Source organism: Molothrus aeneus, chromosome 3, assembly GCF_037042795.1.
Source record: "Molothrus aeneus isolate 106 chromosome 3, BPBGC_Maene_1.0, whole genome shotgun sequence".
NCBI classification, from domain to species: Eukaryota; Metazoa; Chordata; class Aves; order Passeriformes; family Icteridae; genus Molothrus; species Molothrus aeneus.
This window is the reverse complement of record NC_089648.1, coordinates 102,693,721-102,710,349: the sequence shown is the minus strand read 5'-3', so window position 1 is coordinate 102,710,349 and position 16,629 is coordinate 102,693,721. Positions and strand designations below refer to the sequence as shown.

The 16,629-nt window shown below is 38.1% G+C and overlaps 1 protein-coding gene across 1 annotated transcript in view; it reads left to right on the top strand.

Moving 5' to 3' along the window:
• The first annotated feature begins 1,104 nt into the window (after positions 1–1,104).
• The window catches only part of MMS22L (MMS22 like, DNA repair protein), an 89,925-nt gene continuing 74,400 nt past the window's right edge, over positions 1,105–16,629 (top strand). Inside the window, exons 1-8 of the mRNA XM_066547513.1 lie at positions 1,105–1,272; positions 2,317–2,504; positions 4,563–4,688; positions 7,877–7,929; positions 10,698–10,785; positions 10,887–11,064; positions 12,199–12,292; positions 14,277–14,407. Coding sequence (XP_066403610.1) covers positions 2,326–2,504; positions 4,563–4,688; positions 7,877–7,929; positions 10,698–10,785; positions 10,887–11,064; positions 12,199–12,292; positions 14,277–14,407 — 849 coding nt within the window. The 5' untranslated portion in view covers positions 1,105–1,272; positions 2,317–2,325. The remainder of the gene's footprint in view (positions 1,273–2,316; positions 2,505–4,562; positions 4,689–7,876; positions 7,930–10,697; positions 10,786–10,886; positions 11,065–12,198; positions 12,293–14,276; positions 14,408–16,629) is intronic.

Genomic DNA, 16,629 nt, shown 5'->3' with positions numbered 1-16,629 from the left:
AGTAAATGACAGGAGTGATACCAAGCTTGAATTTCAAATGCACTGAACACCACTGCCCAAGCTTGATGGGAATTGTGTGTGTTTGGGGATACGAGCATTACCTTGCAGACATAGGAAGGTTGGATCTCCATTTGTAAGGCATCAGAAAAGACCAGGAGAACCTCATGCCTATCTCTGTGAGGGAACATGGGAATGAGTGAAGTGAGAAAGCTGAGGAGAAGGGAAATGAGGTTCAGGTAAAATCTAGACGGGAAAGACACCAGAGAAAGGTAGGGGACAGGGACAGGCAGCACAAGGGAACTTACAGGAAAGATGGGCCAAGAGTAATTTATAACAGCATGTAGAGACAGGACAAGGCAGAATGGGTTCAATTTGAGAGTAGGTTTACATTATGTGCTAGGAAGAAATTCTTTACGGTAAGGGTGGTTTGGCACTAGAACAGGTTGAACTGCGATGCTGTGGATGCCCCATCCCTGGAGGGGTTTTAGCCCAGGCTGGATGAGGCTCTGAACGCCCTGGTGTATTTGAAGTCACCACAGGAGGGTTGGAAGTAGATGATCTTTAAGGTCCCTTCCAACCCAAGCCATTCTATAGTTCCACGATTCTGTGGGCACAAGGGAGGCAGCTGAACAGCAGTGGCAAGATGGTGGCGTTCATGTGCGAGGTGGCCAGAAACCACTTGTGGTGGCGGGCCCGCCAAGGGACACCCAGCCTGTGAGTCCTGGGAGGAGCGGCGAGCGGAAGGCGGGGAGGGAGAGGGCGGGAGCCGGGGCAGCCGGGGCAGGCGCTGCCGTGCCGGGGAGGAGGCGGAGCGGGCGGGAGCCGGGGCAGGCGCCGCCGGAGGAGGCGGAGCGGGCGGAGGAAGCGCGGCCGGGGAGGAGCGGCCTGCGGCCAATGGGCGCCTTGGCGCCTGCGCATTGCGCGGCTGGCGGCGGCGCGCGGGCTGTACGGAACGGGAACGGGCCCGGGCGCGGAGGGGCAGCGGCGGAACCGCCCGAGTCCCTGTGCCGGCCGCCCGAGTCCCTGTGCCGGCCGCCCGGGGCTGGCCCGGCGGGAAGCGCCTCCGCGCAGAGGGGGCGGCGCGGGGCCCAGGCGTTACGCGTGCGGGTCGTGTTCGTGGGCGCGTCCCGGCGGCCCACAGCGCTGCTCCCGCCGCTTTGCAGCTGCTGCCCGCGGATTGCAGCCGCCTGGAAGGTTCTGCTTGGAGGACAAGGAGGTTGAGGTGCTTAAAGCGCTCGTTTGTTTCCGCTGCGTCAGGGATGTGGTAGACAGGTAAGGAACTGATGGCAGCCGGGAAGAGCTGCTCTCTTATGTAACTGTTCCCCGGGGGTTTCTGTCCTGTGGGGCGATTTTGGTTCCCCGAACTGAGCAGGCTTTCCTTGGAGCTCTTATGGCCGAGATCATTCTCATCAGCTGTCCCGACACCCCTACAGAGGGTCTGGCTGTAAACTGGAGCACAGAAGTCATTCTTTTTCTACTTTCCCAGCCGCCTGTTCCACAGGAATGGGAATGGATGTGAGAAAGTAGAACGGAAACTTTTCTTTTCCCCATGAGCATATATTTTAGTTAAGCTTCTGTATTACCAACCTCTAGCCATTGTGTAGATTAGTTTTGTAAGAACCATATCAAGATCTACCAGCAAAGAAGTTGAAAACTTTAATTTAGCGTTCTAGTTATATTGTTTGCATATTTTATAGGCCTCTCTGACACCTGTTGCCTAATTCTGCTCTTTCAGTATATTGTATAAAGTATGAATACATTAATATTAACTTTACAGTGAACTTCTTTTGGACATGGTAATCCTTTTTTGGTTCTGTTTCTCTTTTTTTTTCAGATTCCTGGGTAGTTAGATTTTTGTTTTTAATATTATGAGCCTGTAGTACATGATGTACTTCCATAGCATGGCTACTCTGGTCATAAAATGAAGTGTTGCAGGAAGTAGCTTTGTAATGCATTCCTGCCTCATGTTATAACCTACTACTAGTCGAACCTCATCACTAATTAATTTAGAGAGCCAAACCAGAAGAAAATATTTGTTTGTTTGTTTTTTTTTTTAAGTCACTGATGTGTCTTCTTGAACAGGCTCTGTTCAACGAGGAAGATGTGGTTGCACAAAGGTGCAGAATTGTGTGACAGGGCATGTGACCCTGATTGCCCTTCTTGGTGGTGTCTCTCAGCTTTTACTTCAGTGTTACAGTTGGTTGGATCTGTGTCCTCACTTGAGCTGAAGGATGATGTGGAGTTGTAACAATGAGAAATTCATTTGAAGAAATGTTAAGAGTATTTTTGTATTTAACTATTTTTTTTCTGGGCCAGGTGAAAACAATGGAGGACGACTGTGGGGCTTCCTCCACATCCTCATTTCTCACTGAAAGCTTGGAGCTGGCAATGGAAGTGGAGCATGAGAACTCAAGGCCATCTTTCTTTACTTGTGCCTTTGACAGCCAAAATGGAGGGAGAAGGTTCTCTGCAGAGTCTTATTTAGCAAGTGGGTCTCTTAAGAGGTATGGGATATTTTTGAATTACAAATATAAAAAAAGCCTTCTAAGATGTTCTTTCCACTCATGTTTGGTGCTGACAGGTTTCTAAATCAGTTTGTTCTCCAGCTCTTCTGATCCTGAAATCAACTTGGTGATACCAAAGTGGGAAGCGCTGTTGTGTTGATGTGCTCTAGATGCAGTTCTTAGCTTTTAAGATACTGTAATGGACATTTACAAGCCTGTTAGGATAACTCAAAACTGGCCTGTTGGGCAGCAGCATCTGAGATCACTTGAATTTCTGAGGAGGTTTCAGTACTGCTTTTCCCAGTCATGTGCTCTAATAAATGCTGGCCATTTTTCTCTCTGCCTGGCTTCCCCAAACTGCTGGAGCTTGCCCTAGTTAGTAGCTTTAAGACCATCTTTCTCAAAGCTTCACCCTTCACCCTTAAATCCATGCATTCTGGATTTAAGGTTCTGAAGTCATAGGCATAGCAAATAAGTATTTTCTGTGAGATTTTAAAATGTCACTTTGGTTTAAGTGTTATTTGCCTTATTGTCTGTCATTCAGCTTAGTTTTCTGTGCTGTTTGCTCATCTTACAGGGATTGTCTTGTTTTTCCTACAAAAGCTTAATCTTTCTGTCTGTCTGTCTTCCTGCCAGGCTTTGTATTTTGTGTTGTTACTTTATTTTCACAGTGTTTTCTCTAAAGGCTTAAGGGGGGGTCCACTGCACCTCTCCCCCTTTCTCTGCCTTATCTATCATATTTTTTAGCTGCATCAGAGCACATTCATTCAAATTTACATCAAGCAGATGATTGAGGGATCCTGTATCTGCATGAATATATCAGTAGTGGATTCCACATTGACGAAGAAACGTTTCACCTGAAATTGTTTCTGTCATTAAAACTCACTGAGGAGCTTGTATGTAGACAGGTTTCCCAGTCACTATAGTTGTGATAACTCAGTTCTTCCACTGTGTATTTATGTTGTCTACCTGGATTGCAAAGTCCTGGAAAAGCCTCCATGTGAGGGACTCTTCTGTCATCGTTGCTTGGAACTGGAGTAGCTGGATTTAGTTGCTAGAGGCTTCAAAACAGTCCAGTATTCAGAAAGTTACCAAGTGAACTAAAGTGTTAGGGGAGATTGAGCCAATTATTCATCAGATTGTCTTTTTGCCTCTGAGAATGAAACAGTGCATAGTTCAAGCAGAATGTGAATTTGGTGTGTAATATAATGGAAACTAAATGCTTGCCAAGTATATATTTTTAATTTTTAAAATAATGATAGTTTTTACTTAGTAGAGAATTGAGCTTCATCTATGTGGGATTATTTTATGAAAGGCAGTGGGAAAATTCTAAAATAATTTACTATGCTGTCATGCAGTTTGCTGCAATTTTTTTTAATGCATGGTAATGAAACATTTTTTTATTTGTACAATTATGATGTTTTAACACAGGTGTCTGATTTTTCTCCACTTTGAGTAAAATGCTACTTCTGGTATTATTTAAATTTTCTTTAGCAAGAGCAGAGGATCATCATGGCCTAGTGTTAGCTTAAGTTATAGTGACAAGGTCCCATTTTGAGCCTCATCTGTTCATCTGCCTTCAAGTGTGCTTTTAGCAGTGTGTTCAGTATAAATATTATTAAATATATGTAAATGAATAAATGTAGGTTCTAGTGTTAGTTACTGAGTATATAGTGTGCCTTGAGACAGATCTCCAGCATACAGAGCAGTGCATTATCTTACAGTGCATTATCTTACATTCTCCTCATAGTCTCTGTGTTATGTCTCAGCCCCTTTGTAAGTATGAAAATACATCAAGGAAGTAACCTGTTAATTTTTGTTTCCAAAATCTGCTGTGACCTGTGACTATATCCTGTTTTTATGCTTTTGAAGCTAGGAGTTGTTGTATTTCTATAGATCATATTGCTCTAAAAGGTACAACTGTCTTTGAGACATCTGTCATGTACTCGTTGCTGATGTATTCAGAAAGTATTGGTGGTACATAAGCCAGCTGTAGATATTGTACTCCATAGGTTTATTACTGGAAAATGTATGAATATTGTTGGCTCTATTTTGCAGGGTTTTGCTGAGACTAGATCCTTCTCCAAATGACTATGAAGAAAATACAGTGGAATTGTTTGGCTTTCAGTGGGTCACTGAAACGGCATTAGTTGAATCCTGTGGATTTCTCTTTGGATTACTTGGGTATGATAACATTGTATTTTATAATTAATCCACATCTGTAATTATACCTTCTGTAAGGGTGTAACAACCTTCAGATTTAAAACATCATAAAAGACTAGGCTGTGCAATGCATCTAAAAATGGTTAATGCTGTCTGTTTAATGCTCCAGTAAGTGATGGATAGGACACAGATGGAATTGCAGCAAGAAGTGCATTGTGTCACGGGTTCTTAATATTATGTGACTTATTATTAAGTTTCTAAGTAGTGTGATGCATATCTGAGGCATCACCAGATAAAAAAAAATTAAGTATAGTTATTACAACAGATTGTTGGGGTTAATTTAGAGGGCTCTAGCTTCAGAATTCTGTGAATAGACTATATAAGATTTCCTTGAATGAGATTGTGCTACCCATGTAATTGAAGTTGTCTTTTGAAGATTTTTAGTCCTTTTTTGTGCATAAAGGAAAGTGGAGGTTAAAAATCAAATACTACAAATGCTAGATGCAGTGCTTTCTTCAATTGTTTGGATTAGGATAGCTTCAGCAATCTCTTCAGATACAGTTACTCAGTGTTTGACTAATTCGATGTAGATGCTTAATCTGGTCAATGCAAATACACAGATCACTGATAATCCTCTTTGCTACTGATAATCCTCAGGATGTACAGCACATACAGAGAGTGGATGGGAGAGGAGCTTTTGTATGATTTCACAAATATATGTGGTGTATTCCATCATTCCTTTCTTTGCAGGGGATTCTTCCATCCCTTTAGGGTATGACCAAGGGCATGATGTGCAACATGATTAATAGGGTCTGGCTTATGGGAACATGGTGACATGGATGACTGGAAGTGTATTAAAAGCACTATTATTTAGCTTTGCTTGCTTGATGCAAGCTTTGAGCTCACTGTGTTTTTAAAAAAACCCCAAAGTGATAAAGTGGGAGATAGGAGTATAATTCAGTTAAAAGTTTCAGTATTTAGTCGGATTTTTAACTGTTCATGAACATAGAATCACTGGGCAGTGACACAGGAATGTTGAATTAAATGGCTATTTTTAAAGTTTTTTTCCTGTAATGTGAATTGCTCTGTAATTGTAATAGAGATGAACATAAGTCATAATGTGGTTTTTAAGTTATTCAAACTGTACATTCTTTAAAACCTACTGACCTGGTAGGAATAATGGATTTCAGCTAACTCTTGGCCAAGTGTTTGGTTGCTAAGTTGTCTTTTGGTGTGACAAGTTCCTCTGCAAAGGGGGATGTCTCTGCAGAGACATTCAGTTCATGTGTTCAGTCATAAAATGGAACACTTTCATTTGTTTTTTTCAGCTGACAACTAAAAGTAGAAAAACTGCTTTTTCTGCTTTTTCCACTGTGGAAATTGAATATGTTAAGTACAAGTTACTGTAGTTTTTGAAGATAGGGTGGCTGTAAATAGTTATGTTTATGAAGTAAAGTTTACATCTGTGTTTAAATATATGCCTACAGAAAGCTAGTCTCTTTTAACATCTGAGATTATACTTAATATTGTAATTAAAAATGATTTGCAGTTTTAAAATATTGTAATAAATAACAGTATACTGCAGAACTGCAAGTTAAAATAGTAATTGCGTAGTAAAAATTTTACTTACGGGTTTTCATGTGAGAGAAGTGTGAGTCAAAGTGAATGAGACTATGTAACCATTTAAGTGGGTATATTAAGATAATATATCTTTGATTAAAAAACAGAAGTAACAGTTTATCTGTCAGAATGTGTATTTGCAAATCAAATGATTTAATGATTAACAGCCATGAGGATCAATCCTTGAGGTACAAATGCAAATTGAAACTAAAATGATTTATTTAAATAATGGTATTTTTGTTATGTTTCTTTTGCCCAGTTTGTGCTTTAATTTTATCAGCCCACTGTGTTCTGTCTTTGTCAATTCACTGGAGAGTATTTTTCTTTTTTTTTTTGCTGTCACTCCTTTCTCATACCTTCCTTCTCTAAACACCAGTCTCAACAGCCCTGTTTCATAAAGCCCTCCTGCTTCAGACTTCCTTCCCTTTTACACGGTTGAAATCCTTGAAAAATCCAGTCAAAAATTCAACTTTGATTTCCAAACAGACAAAAAACTCTACAACCCACCTAAATGATGGAAGGGTAGCTGACATGGCTTTATCCAAGAAAACAAGATAGAGTGAAGTGAGATCATTTTACTGTCTGTATGCACTTTAATATGCAAGTTACAACTTGTAGTTTTGTCTTTTACATGCTTCTTGTGTCTTTTAAATGCTTCCTAGTTTTCAGGGTTTTTTTCATAAGAACATTTGATTTGTGTTAGATCCAAGTAGCCTATTTTAGAATCCTTCAGTAGTTATTGCTTTGACTGCATAAGAAATGAGGCAGAGAGCTCTCTCCTCAATTTATGCAGCATTTTCTTTCAAAAGTCTGTATGACACAGTTGTGCTTTTCATATATTCAGTTTAGTACTGCTTTATCTCTGTGGAGATTCTACTGGACAACCACTTGCAAATAACAGTTGTTACAGAATATGGCTGAGTATTTACCTATGTTACAGCTTTTTTTTTTAAATCTTCGTTTGCAGTGGCACTGGGCTTCTTTAAAAATATTCTCTTTCCTCTCCAAAACTGAACTGAGCTTTAACTTTTCTAAAGACATCTTCTTTTACTCTGCTCTTTTTGTTGCTGTTTATGCTTTGTCCTGTAGTTAAGGAGGTGACTACCTTAACCAGGAACGGGAGAAGCTGCAGACAGGATGTACTAATGCACATTCACAAGTGGATTAATTTAGTGTGTATTGATTATATGCCATGAGAACTAACTTTTAGGTTTAATCTGTGGTCAAATATGAAGTTGTGTTATGCTTGTGGTAAGATCGCTTGCAGGGAATGGCTTTTGGGGGTTTTTTGTCTATATTGTTGTTTTTTGCGTTCCCCAATATTCAGACAATTGTTTAGGGTTTTTTTTACTGTGTTTAATGATTTATAAACATGCACAAAGTCTATTCAATGTCATCCCTTCACACTTGGATGTGTCCATTGCTTTTCACTAAAACTGTTTTCTAAATTACATTTGCATAAGTTTTTTCAGAGCTACAAAGCAAGAAACAGCTCTTACCTTTCTCTGTTCTATTTTACGTTTACTAAAGTGGAGTTAAACAACTTTTACCTCTATAAATACCATAAATCTTTGTATTCCTTTAATTAGGCAACAGATACACAGACTGGAAAACCTAGTACAAATGAGTTCATCTGATTTTGGTAAGTTTTATGAATTTAATTTGACATTGCAATAGGCAACTGACTACCTTTCATTAAAGAAGTAAATTCTCACAGATCATGCTTGTGCTTTGACTCTTGACCAAGGGATTTTGGAGTGTGCCTCAGAACTGCTCCTTTATAAACAGCATAAAACTGCAGTTAGGGTAGAAATATAGGCAACCTAGTGAGGTAAAATAGTAGGGAAATAGATAGAGTGGAAATGCTGGGAGTCAGTTTGAAAGCAGATTTGCCTGTAAAGGTGATGGAGAGAGCAATCCTTAGTAGGGCATTTTGCATTAATTTGACTTAAGGTGTCACCCCTAGAGCAGGATTCGGCAAAACTATTAACTCTTTTAATTAAAACCAGAAAATTTCATTGATCATCCCAACAATTATTTTAGTTACAAAGGTAGTGGCTTGAATCTTTTTTCAGTGTTTCATTGGCTAATGTTTAAATGAGTTAGTTAGATTTGGTTAGTTTTGAGTTATTTACAAACTTAGTTTATCTTTGCAGCAGGATTGATAAAACAGGATCACTACAAAATGCTTTCTTTCAACTCAATACTGAGGTATGAGAAGCAGCATGTTTCTGAAGGATTATTGCAGCCTTGGGCTTATTATAAGTTGAAGGCTGAATTACTTAGCAAGTTGAGAAGTTCAGTAATTACTCAGAAATAAACTGTCTATAGTGTCTTCTTATTACAGATAATGTGCTAGTGTTCTATGAGTGAATATTTTTACACATTGCTATTGTTTTTTTTAATATTGTGATGTTCTGCCATTTAAATAATTGATGTGAATTTATCATCAAGCTTCTTTCATATGCAGTTCATCATCAAGAAACTGTTATGCAGTTTTCAACTACAGAAAGAAACTCACAGAAGAAACTCTTCTGTGGGGTTATTTTTCACTTAAATTTAAGCATCTGCTTGGTTGTGTTCTCTTCTTTGTATCCCATTCTTCCACTTGTCAATTAAGCTAGTAAAATGAAGAACTTGAATTTTGTGCTTTGCACCAGGCTTTCTTTCTGAATCAGAAGCAAGTCACTGATTCAGCTGTGACTCAGTTCCCCCTTTATAGAAGTGGGCTAGTAGTAGAAGGGTGTCATGAGGATTGAAGTATTTTAAATGGTCAGAGGGTAATGTTATTATTGATGTCTCTTAAAAAAATGTGCTGTCACCACTGTTGAAACGCCATTTAAGAGTTTTGGCTTAGTAAATCTATGTTGTACTGTGTATTTATATCGATATCAATATTTTACTTTAAATTTCATTTCCTATCAGTCTTGATTGCCTTTGGAGACTTTGTACTGAGAACTGTGTAATGAAGAAGGCATGTAAAAATACTGTAATATAAAATTCCGTTTAAACAGTTCTTCTGAGAATTTAGGATACAGTATTTGTTATTTGTACAAATCAGCAGTAATATCTATAAATAATTACTTTAAGAGGATCAATTCACTCTGTTCCAAACTTTTGGTTCATTACCATGGCAGATACTATGGCTTCTGGTGTGGTGCAGGTAGGCTGTACACTGGAATATTCTGGTGCTTATACCAGAATGGTTTGCTTTGCTCACTGAGTGTTGTTGCTCAAAAGATGTTGAGATAGAATTGTATGCACAAAGCTTTATTTTTGGCATCTGTAACAAGTGTCATATATGAACTTCCAGAACTTCCAGGTAATTGGAGGAGGTGGGGGAAAACAAAAGGGAGAGTGAGAGCAAGATCAAAAAAATGGGCAGACTCCCCAGTGGTCAGCTGGGGAGAGGAGCAAGAAGAACTGTCCTTCCCTGGCTCTGCAGTCCAGTGTAGTAGGTGACCAAGAGTTTTTGCCATGCATCTCCTCTAGGGTGATGCACTTTCATTTGGTCCTGCTCAAGGCCCTCATTTGATGCTTGCATTGAAGATGCTCTGAATAATCTGCATGTGTTGTAATCATGTTGCAGGCTGACTGCTTGTTAAGCTTTTGTGTGTATATATATTGTTGGGCAGCAGTTATTTTGTTTATTATGCACCAATACAAGCTAAAAGCCTCAAGGCAAGGTAAAGGAATAAATAAGGAATGATTCTAACACAGTGGCAATAACTTCCAGTGAATCTCTGCTCTAATGGGGATGTTTGAGCTTGTAGGTGCAAGGTGAGGATGGTAACACCATGAGAACAATAGCTTCAGAGAACAAAGGAAAGGAGACATACAGCCAGAATAACTGAAAGCAGTTGAAAGTGAACTGCAAGTGAAAGGCAGGATTGTGAATGGATGGCTCTTAGCATTATACAACTGAAGGTTCTGTGCAACAGTGATGCTTCCAAGGAAAAGTTACAAAGCATATTTACAAATAAGTTCACCTTATTGAACTTATTTGTACCTTATTATTGAACCTTATCACAGTTTAAGTCTGTCCAGGGAAGAGGGTACTGACAAATTCTTTTACCCATGTCTTTACTGAAGGTGTCTTGGAAGCAGTCAGGAAGCAGGGCAGTAGGGCTGAATGATTTCTTCTGGCACTGAGAGTACTTACCCTCACCTTTCCTGAGTGTCTTCTTTTCTGTTTGTATCTGGATATATGCCTGAGCTGATAAGACAAAGAATGGATCTCTCTGGCAAAATGACATTTAGAAGTGGGTATTTACCATCAGTCACCTCCCAGCTTGCCCTCAGAGGATGTCTTTCTAGTGGTCTGGTCTAATTACTGTGGAGAATGCAAATGTTAAACAAGTCATGGTGTGCTTGACATCTGCTTTAAGCTTCTGGTCTCTTTTACTTCAGGTCAAGCTGCACACTTGCACTCTGAAGCAGAGAGCATCAGGCATCAATGTCTTAAATTTTTGCATTATGTGAAAGTTTTCATCTTCAGGTGAGATTTACACACATTTTATTAAATGGGGTACTGAGCTTTGTGTAGCTGCTACTTAACTGTTTTCTGATGGTGTGTATTGTATTTTTCTGTACATTCAGGTATCTGGAACCCCCTAAGGTGGAAAATGATAGAGTGCTGCATCCTTATGAAGAACTAGAAGCTCAGTTACCATCAGTGTTGGTGGAAGAGCTTCATGCTTTGACTGTGCATGTTGGTCACCTTTGTGAACTTCCTAGTAATGTCCTGGCAGCATTTACTATTCAAAATCAGGCAAAGGTTGTTGTCTTTTTATAATTTTATTTTTTATGTGGCATTATGTATTCAACTTGAAAAATTTTGGCTTAATATAAGTTAATCTTTTTGGCTTGCTTTTATTTTTTTCTTTTTTAAATGCCATTCTGTACTTGGTAAACACAACTAATTAGATCTGGATTTTCTGTTGTTGTTTTATTTACCTATTTTCATTCTGTAGCTTTAGAATTCTTCCTATAGTATACAAATGATAGTACCAATTACAGGTAGATAAGTAGGCTTGAATTAGCATAGCTTGTTTAAAAAATTCCTTGGTGTTTGTCTGTAGTAATGTTTAAAATTTCTGAGCATCCCAGTAGGAGGGGCATTTCTTTAAAAATACATTCTGAAATCTGACACAGAATGGGAAAAGATTTTTTATAAAAGAAAAGTGTAGATGTGGAAGGAGGCAGAGCAGCATTAAATACAACTGAAGTATACACCATTAGGATTTGTGCATACACATAGCTAATGCTTTCAAATCTTTTATAAAGACAGAAAAGGAATTTCAGGCTTATGTTGTACAAACTAGTATCTGGAGAGGAATGATCTGCTGAGAAGCAGCATTTTGGACATTTATTTAGCATGTCAGTAGTGGTTGAGCTGATTAAAAACAGTAATTTCAAGTAAACTTTAGGGAAGAGAATACTAAAATGTTGGAGTTATTTTAAAGTTCACTTTAGCAACTTTTGTGCTACATAATGCTTCTCTGTAAAAAAAAAGGTTAACTAAGGATGTTGTAATTTGTCAAGCTTGAATCAAAACTTCATGAACGGCCTCTTACAGATAGAATTGTAATGAAACTTTTTGTTTGGTTTTTTTTTTTCTTGAACTGAATGACATTTTCATGTTACATTGTATTTGATCATAAATATTCATAATGTTCATTGCAGTCCATCTTAGAGTGTCAAGTCCAACCACTACTCCAGCATATCCACATTCTCCACTAAGCCATGTCCCCAAATGCCACATCCACATGTTTTTGAACCCTTCCAGGAATAGTGATTCCACCACTAAACCTGGGCAGCTTGTTCCAAAGCCTGACCACCCTGTCTTAGCACAGTATCCAGAATTCACTAAAGAAATGTTACATATTAGTAAATATATTTCTAATCACAGGTCTTTCCTCCATCATGGCACTTACTACATCTCCATTTGGATATTAACTGGCTAGTATTAGAAGTTCTTCATGTACTAGGTGAAAAACTGAAGAGTAAGTATGCAGGCCTTTTTCTTGAACTTATTATTTTGCATATGACTTACCTAATTTTCCCATCTTGATTTTTCCAGTATAAAAACTACTACTAAAATTTAAAAACTACTTTTGGTAGTTTTTAAGCATAGCTGTCTGTGTTTAATGGGGTAAACTCAGATATGGTAAAGGTAGGTTCTTTGTGAATCATTGTGCAGCTCAAATTAAATAAAATTGTATTAGGAATTTGCTCTGTCAAAACAAAGATCACAGAGTTCATACTCAACTGATGCAGCATACTAAAATATTTAATAACAATGCACTTCCTGACATCACAAATAAAAATGCATTTAGAGATATCCAGAATGCATAACAATGAATGGCAATTTGATGACAACAATGTAGGAAAAGTGTCCAGGCATGGACCAGGACAAGGATTCTTGGAGGAGAGAATTTGTATTGCTAAGCATGTGTGACACTAAGAAAATATTGGGCAAAAGAAGAAGCCTCAATCCGGGGAGCTTATAAAAGTACAGAAGGAAAAGGGCAAGGCAATATCTTTTTAAAAAAATTTATAAGGCTTTAAAAGGGCAAAAAGTAAGTTGATAAGAGTAAGCTGTTCATAGAAGTTAGATTAAAAAGGTCATAGAATACAATTGAAGAACTCAATTTCAGAGGAGTTCAGTTTGCTGAAGAATTGTTAAAATAGAGAAGAGAACTTTATTTGTTTTGTGAGGCTTATATCTGTTTTCCATGTCCATTCTACCAAAATAAATCACAAAAGTGTGTTTTCTTTCACAATTGGTATGTCACTGCAACCATACCTTCCCTCACACCACCTGATTATAAGTTGTGAATATAAATTCCATATAGGAATTGCAACAGTTGAAGTAATGTTGAGGTATAGAAAGAACACACTATATGCTTACCCCTGTAACTGGTGTTGAATGTGAACTCTTGGATTAGCTTTTGCCTGCTCCAAGTGCTGTCACAACACAGCCTTGCTCCCATTAACACATTTTCTCTGTTTCTACATTACTGTATAGTGTGTAGGTTGGCTTTTTGTTCCATAATTCTAAGTTTCTCTTATGATCCATTGTGGGATAGTGTGTTTGCCTTTTTTAGAACATTTTGGAGATAGGATAGTGAAACTGTTGGAGGCAATTTATTTTCCAGAATTCAATATTTATTTCTAGATAATGTTCTGAGTTATAATGCAGTCATCTTTGTAAGAGAAAGCTCGTGATTTTTAACAACAAAATTTACTAGTCAAGACAGTCATATCTCTACATACATCATCTTGCATTCTTATGTGCTTAGAATTTCCTAGGTTTTTATCTCATTCTGTAAAGTGTTTTGAGTGGAAACTTCACACTGCTGAGACCAGTGGCAGGATAGTGGATTCAGGGCTTCACCTTATATTTCCAGGAATAACATAGAGGCTCGCTCTACGTATTGTCTGCTCCGCTGATGTCAAGGGAGATGTACTGTTGAAAAGCTTGTGGGATAAGATCTTACAGCCTCTTAACTTCACCATTTTATCTGTTAATGCCTACAAATGCTCAAGTTGGAGCATGATCATGCCAGCTTTCTACATCAACACATCCAAAGGAAAGTGTTAGACCTCTCCAGAATTGTTTGTCATCAACTTGCATATCTGCAAAACATGTCATGATTCCAGAACATGCGCACTGCCATGTGACAAAGAGGAACTTGCAGATAAATAAATCTTTATTCCTCTGCAAAATCTGTGCCAATAAAAGGCTGTAAAGTGCCAAGCTTTTTTACTGTCAACCTGAATAATACCAGATTTCAATGCAATGATGGAGATTGGCTTGAATTTAGGATGAGCTTTCTCACATGAATTTATAAATTAAAATTACATGCAGGTCAACAAGCCCATTCTAAAATATATATATATATCTTAGAAGAGAAATCCTGTCTGTTTTATATTGCTAGAACCAAACCTGGAACTAAACAATTCTGCTTTTCTTTTGTATTTTAGGACAAGTTGTATATGCTAACCATTTCATTAATCTAACTGGAGAGAATCTAACCAATATCAGTTTATTTGAAAAACACTCTGGAAATCTCATATCTGATTTAATAAGGTTGGCCATCAACAAATATACAAAGGTAACTCTTTTTCCTTATACAGGCCATGGGCAGTTAGATGCTTTTACTGGGAACCATATGAATTGGGTATCTCACCAGTGCATGGATGGCTTCTTAGTGCTTAGTTGTAAATGTTACGTATGGGTTTGTATTTCCATGTTTTAAAGAGTGTTATTTGTTAGGAGCTCAAATTGTGTTATAATTATTCATGACCATCTGGCAGTTGAATGAGACAGTAATATTGAAATGCACTGTGTACAGAGCAGAAGTGAGTGCCACATTTTCTAAGTTCAGTGTTCCAGGTTTAATGCCAAACATGGCACAGTCTAAAAGGTTTAGATAAATGCAAAAAAAAAGTCTTTTCAAACTCTCTGAACAGGAACAAAAAGAGGATAACTCTAATCCTGGCAGTAAGCTAACTGGACACTTAGAGAATGTCATATTACAGTTTATTGTTGCAGTGTGCCTATTTCCACCACCTCATCTTTCTGTTAGAGCACTTCTGCATTTGTCATGGGAAAGCTTTTCTGTGTCTTCTCTTTTCCTTTTTCTTTCCTTCTATAGCTGCAGTATTTTTCTCACTTGTTTTGAGCACTCCAGAGCTAGAAGGTCATAATAGCTCCATATAGCAGCCAGTAAAAGAGCTGTGTAATCTTTGTGTCATTGTGAAACCTCTTTAGATGGACGTGTATGATCCATGAATGCAGGACTGAGCTCTGAGAAGACATAGCAGTGACCACTGTATAAGTTATGTTTTCCTAGAACAAAAGCATAAGAAATAAAGTCCCTCTTCTTCATGTTACTTTTGAGGATGGGGGAAATGGCTGTACTAGCCTTTGATAACTGTTCTTTTAAAATACCTTCCTGTAGAAAACTGTTACCCTTTAAAATCAGTTTTGATCTATTAAATTCAGATAATACTGCCACCTTCTCCCCTGACAAAAGGCAAATAGATAAGAGTAATATTTTATAACAGAAAATTCAAATAGTATCTATCTGTTGAACACAGTGCTTGATGGTAGGCTTGAAAATTTCAGATGATAAAATGACAGATTCTACATTCTTTCAAAGAGCCACATTACAAAGAGAGAAGATGGTTTTGCTGCTGCTTTTTCTTAAGCTTTCTCTAGGCTTGGGTCACACTGCTTGAATTAGTTCTATTTGAGATTAATTTCTGAAGTGAAGCTTGCACTTGAGCTGATGCCTCCTATAGTATGCAACCTTTCTGTCATCCCGTAATGGAAATAGCATCCCTCAAAATTGTTCAAAATGCAACTAATACTCCTAGTAGGTGGTACCATCAGCTCATCACTAAAACAAAAACATGTCCTTGGGCTTTTGGCTGAGAACGTTCATGAGTGCAGCTCTTAACATTTGTGGATATCTTTGGAAAGAGGGACATAAACTCTAGTGTTCCAGACTCATATTTTCAGATTGCTTTCTTAGGCAGCTCTGATATCAAGGTGCTTGACTTGGATCATGTACTGACTCCAGTGTGGTCTGAGACATGTTTGGCAGAGAAATATCCAGCTGTGGATATCTTTCTTCTGTCTTCAGCAGTCACACCTCTGGCACCAGGGCTGTATTGTCCCAACAGCACCACAATTTTGGGTTCTAAACATTCTTACCAAGACACTGAAACAAGGATGTTGTGAGAGGAAATGTGGAGTATCTCTGAAGAAGCAGTTTCATGGCTATCCTTAGTCTAAGCAATGGTGTCTTGCTTTGATACTAGTACCCAGACTCTGTCCTGAATGGATATGCACATTTTCGTATTTCATATGTTCATATTTATAGTTCATATTTATAATTGAAATTATGTAAACCTGTATGAAACTGTAGTTGTAAAAATATTCTAAAGGTGGATAATAAATAAGAAGTTTGCATCCTAATAGAATATTATACAGATTTGAAATTACTGGTGATATACTTGTTGTTCCAACTGAGAAAGTGTAGGTTTTTAGTCATTCACTCCCACTTCTATAATGTCTCACACAGCCACTGCTGTCACTGGCATTGCATATTTTGATTTAATTTTTAATTTACAGTGTTAGGTTTCCAAATTCAGAAATTATTTTAAGTGCCAGTGTGATTTGATAATAGCTGTGCGTGTATGGATCAGAAAAAACATGAGGACATAAAAATTCAGGCTCCACCTCATCAGATGTGGATGGCTAGGAGTTAGTTGGCTAAACTAGTCACCTGAGGTACTTTTTATTGTCATGGAAGGATAACAACTGTTC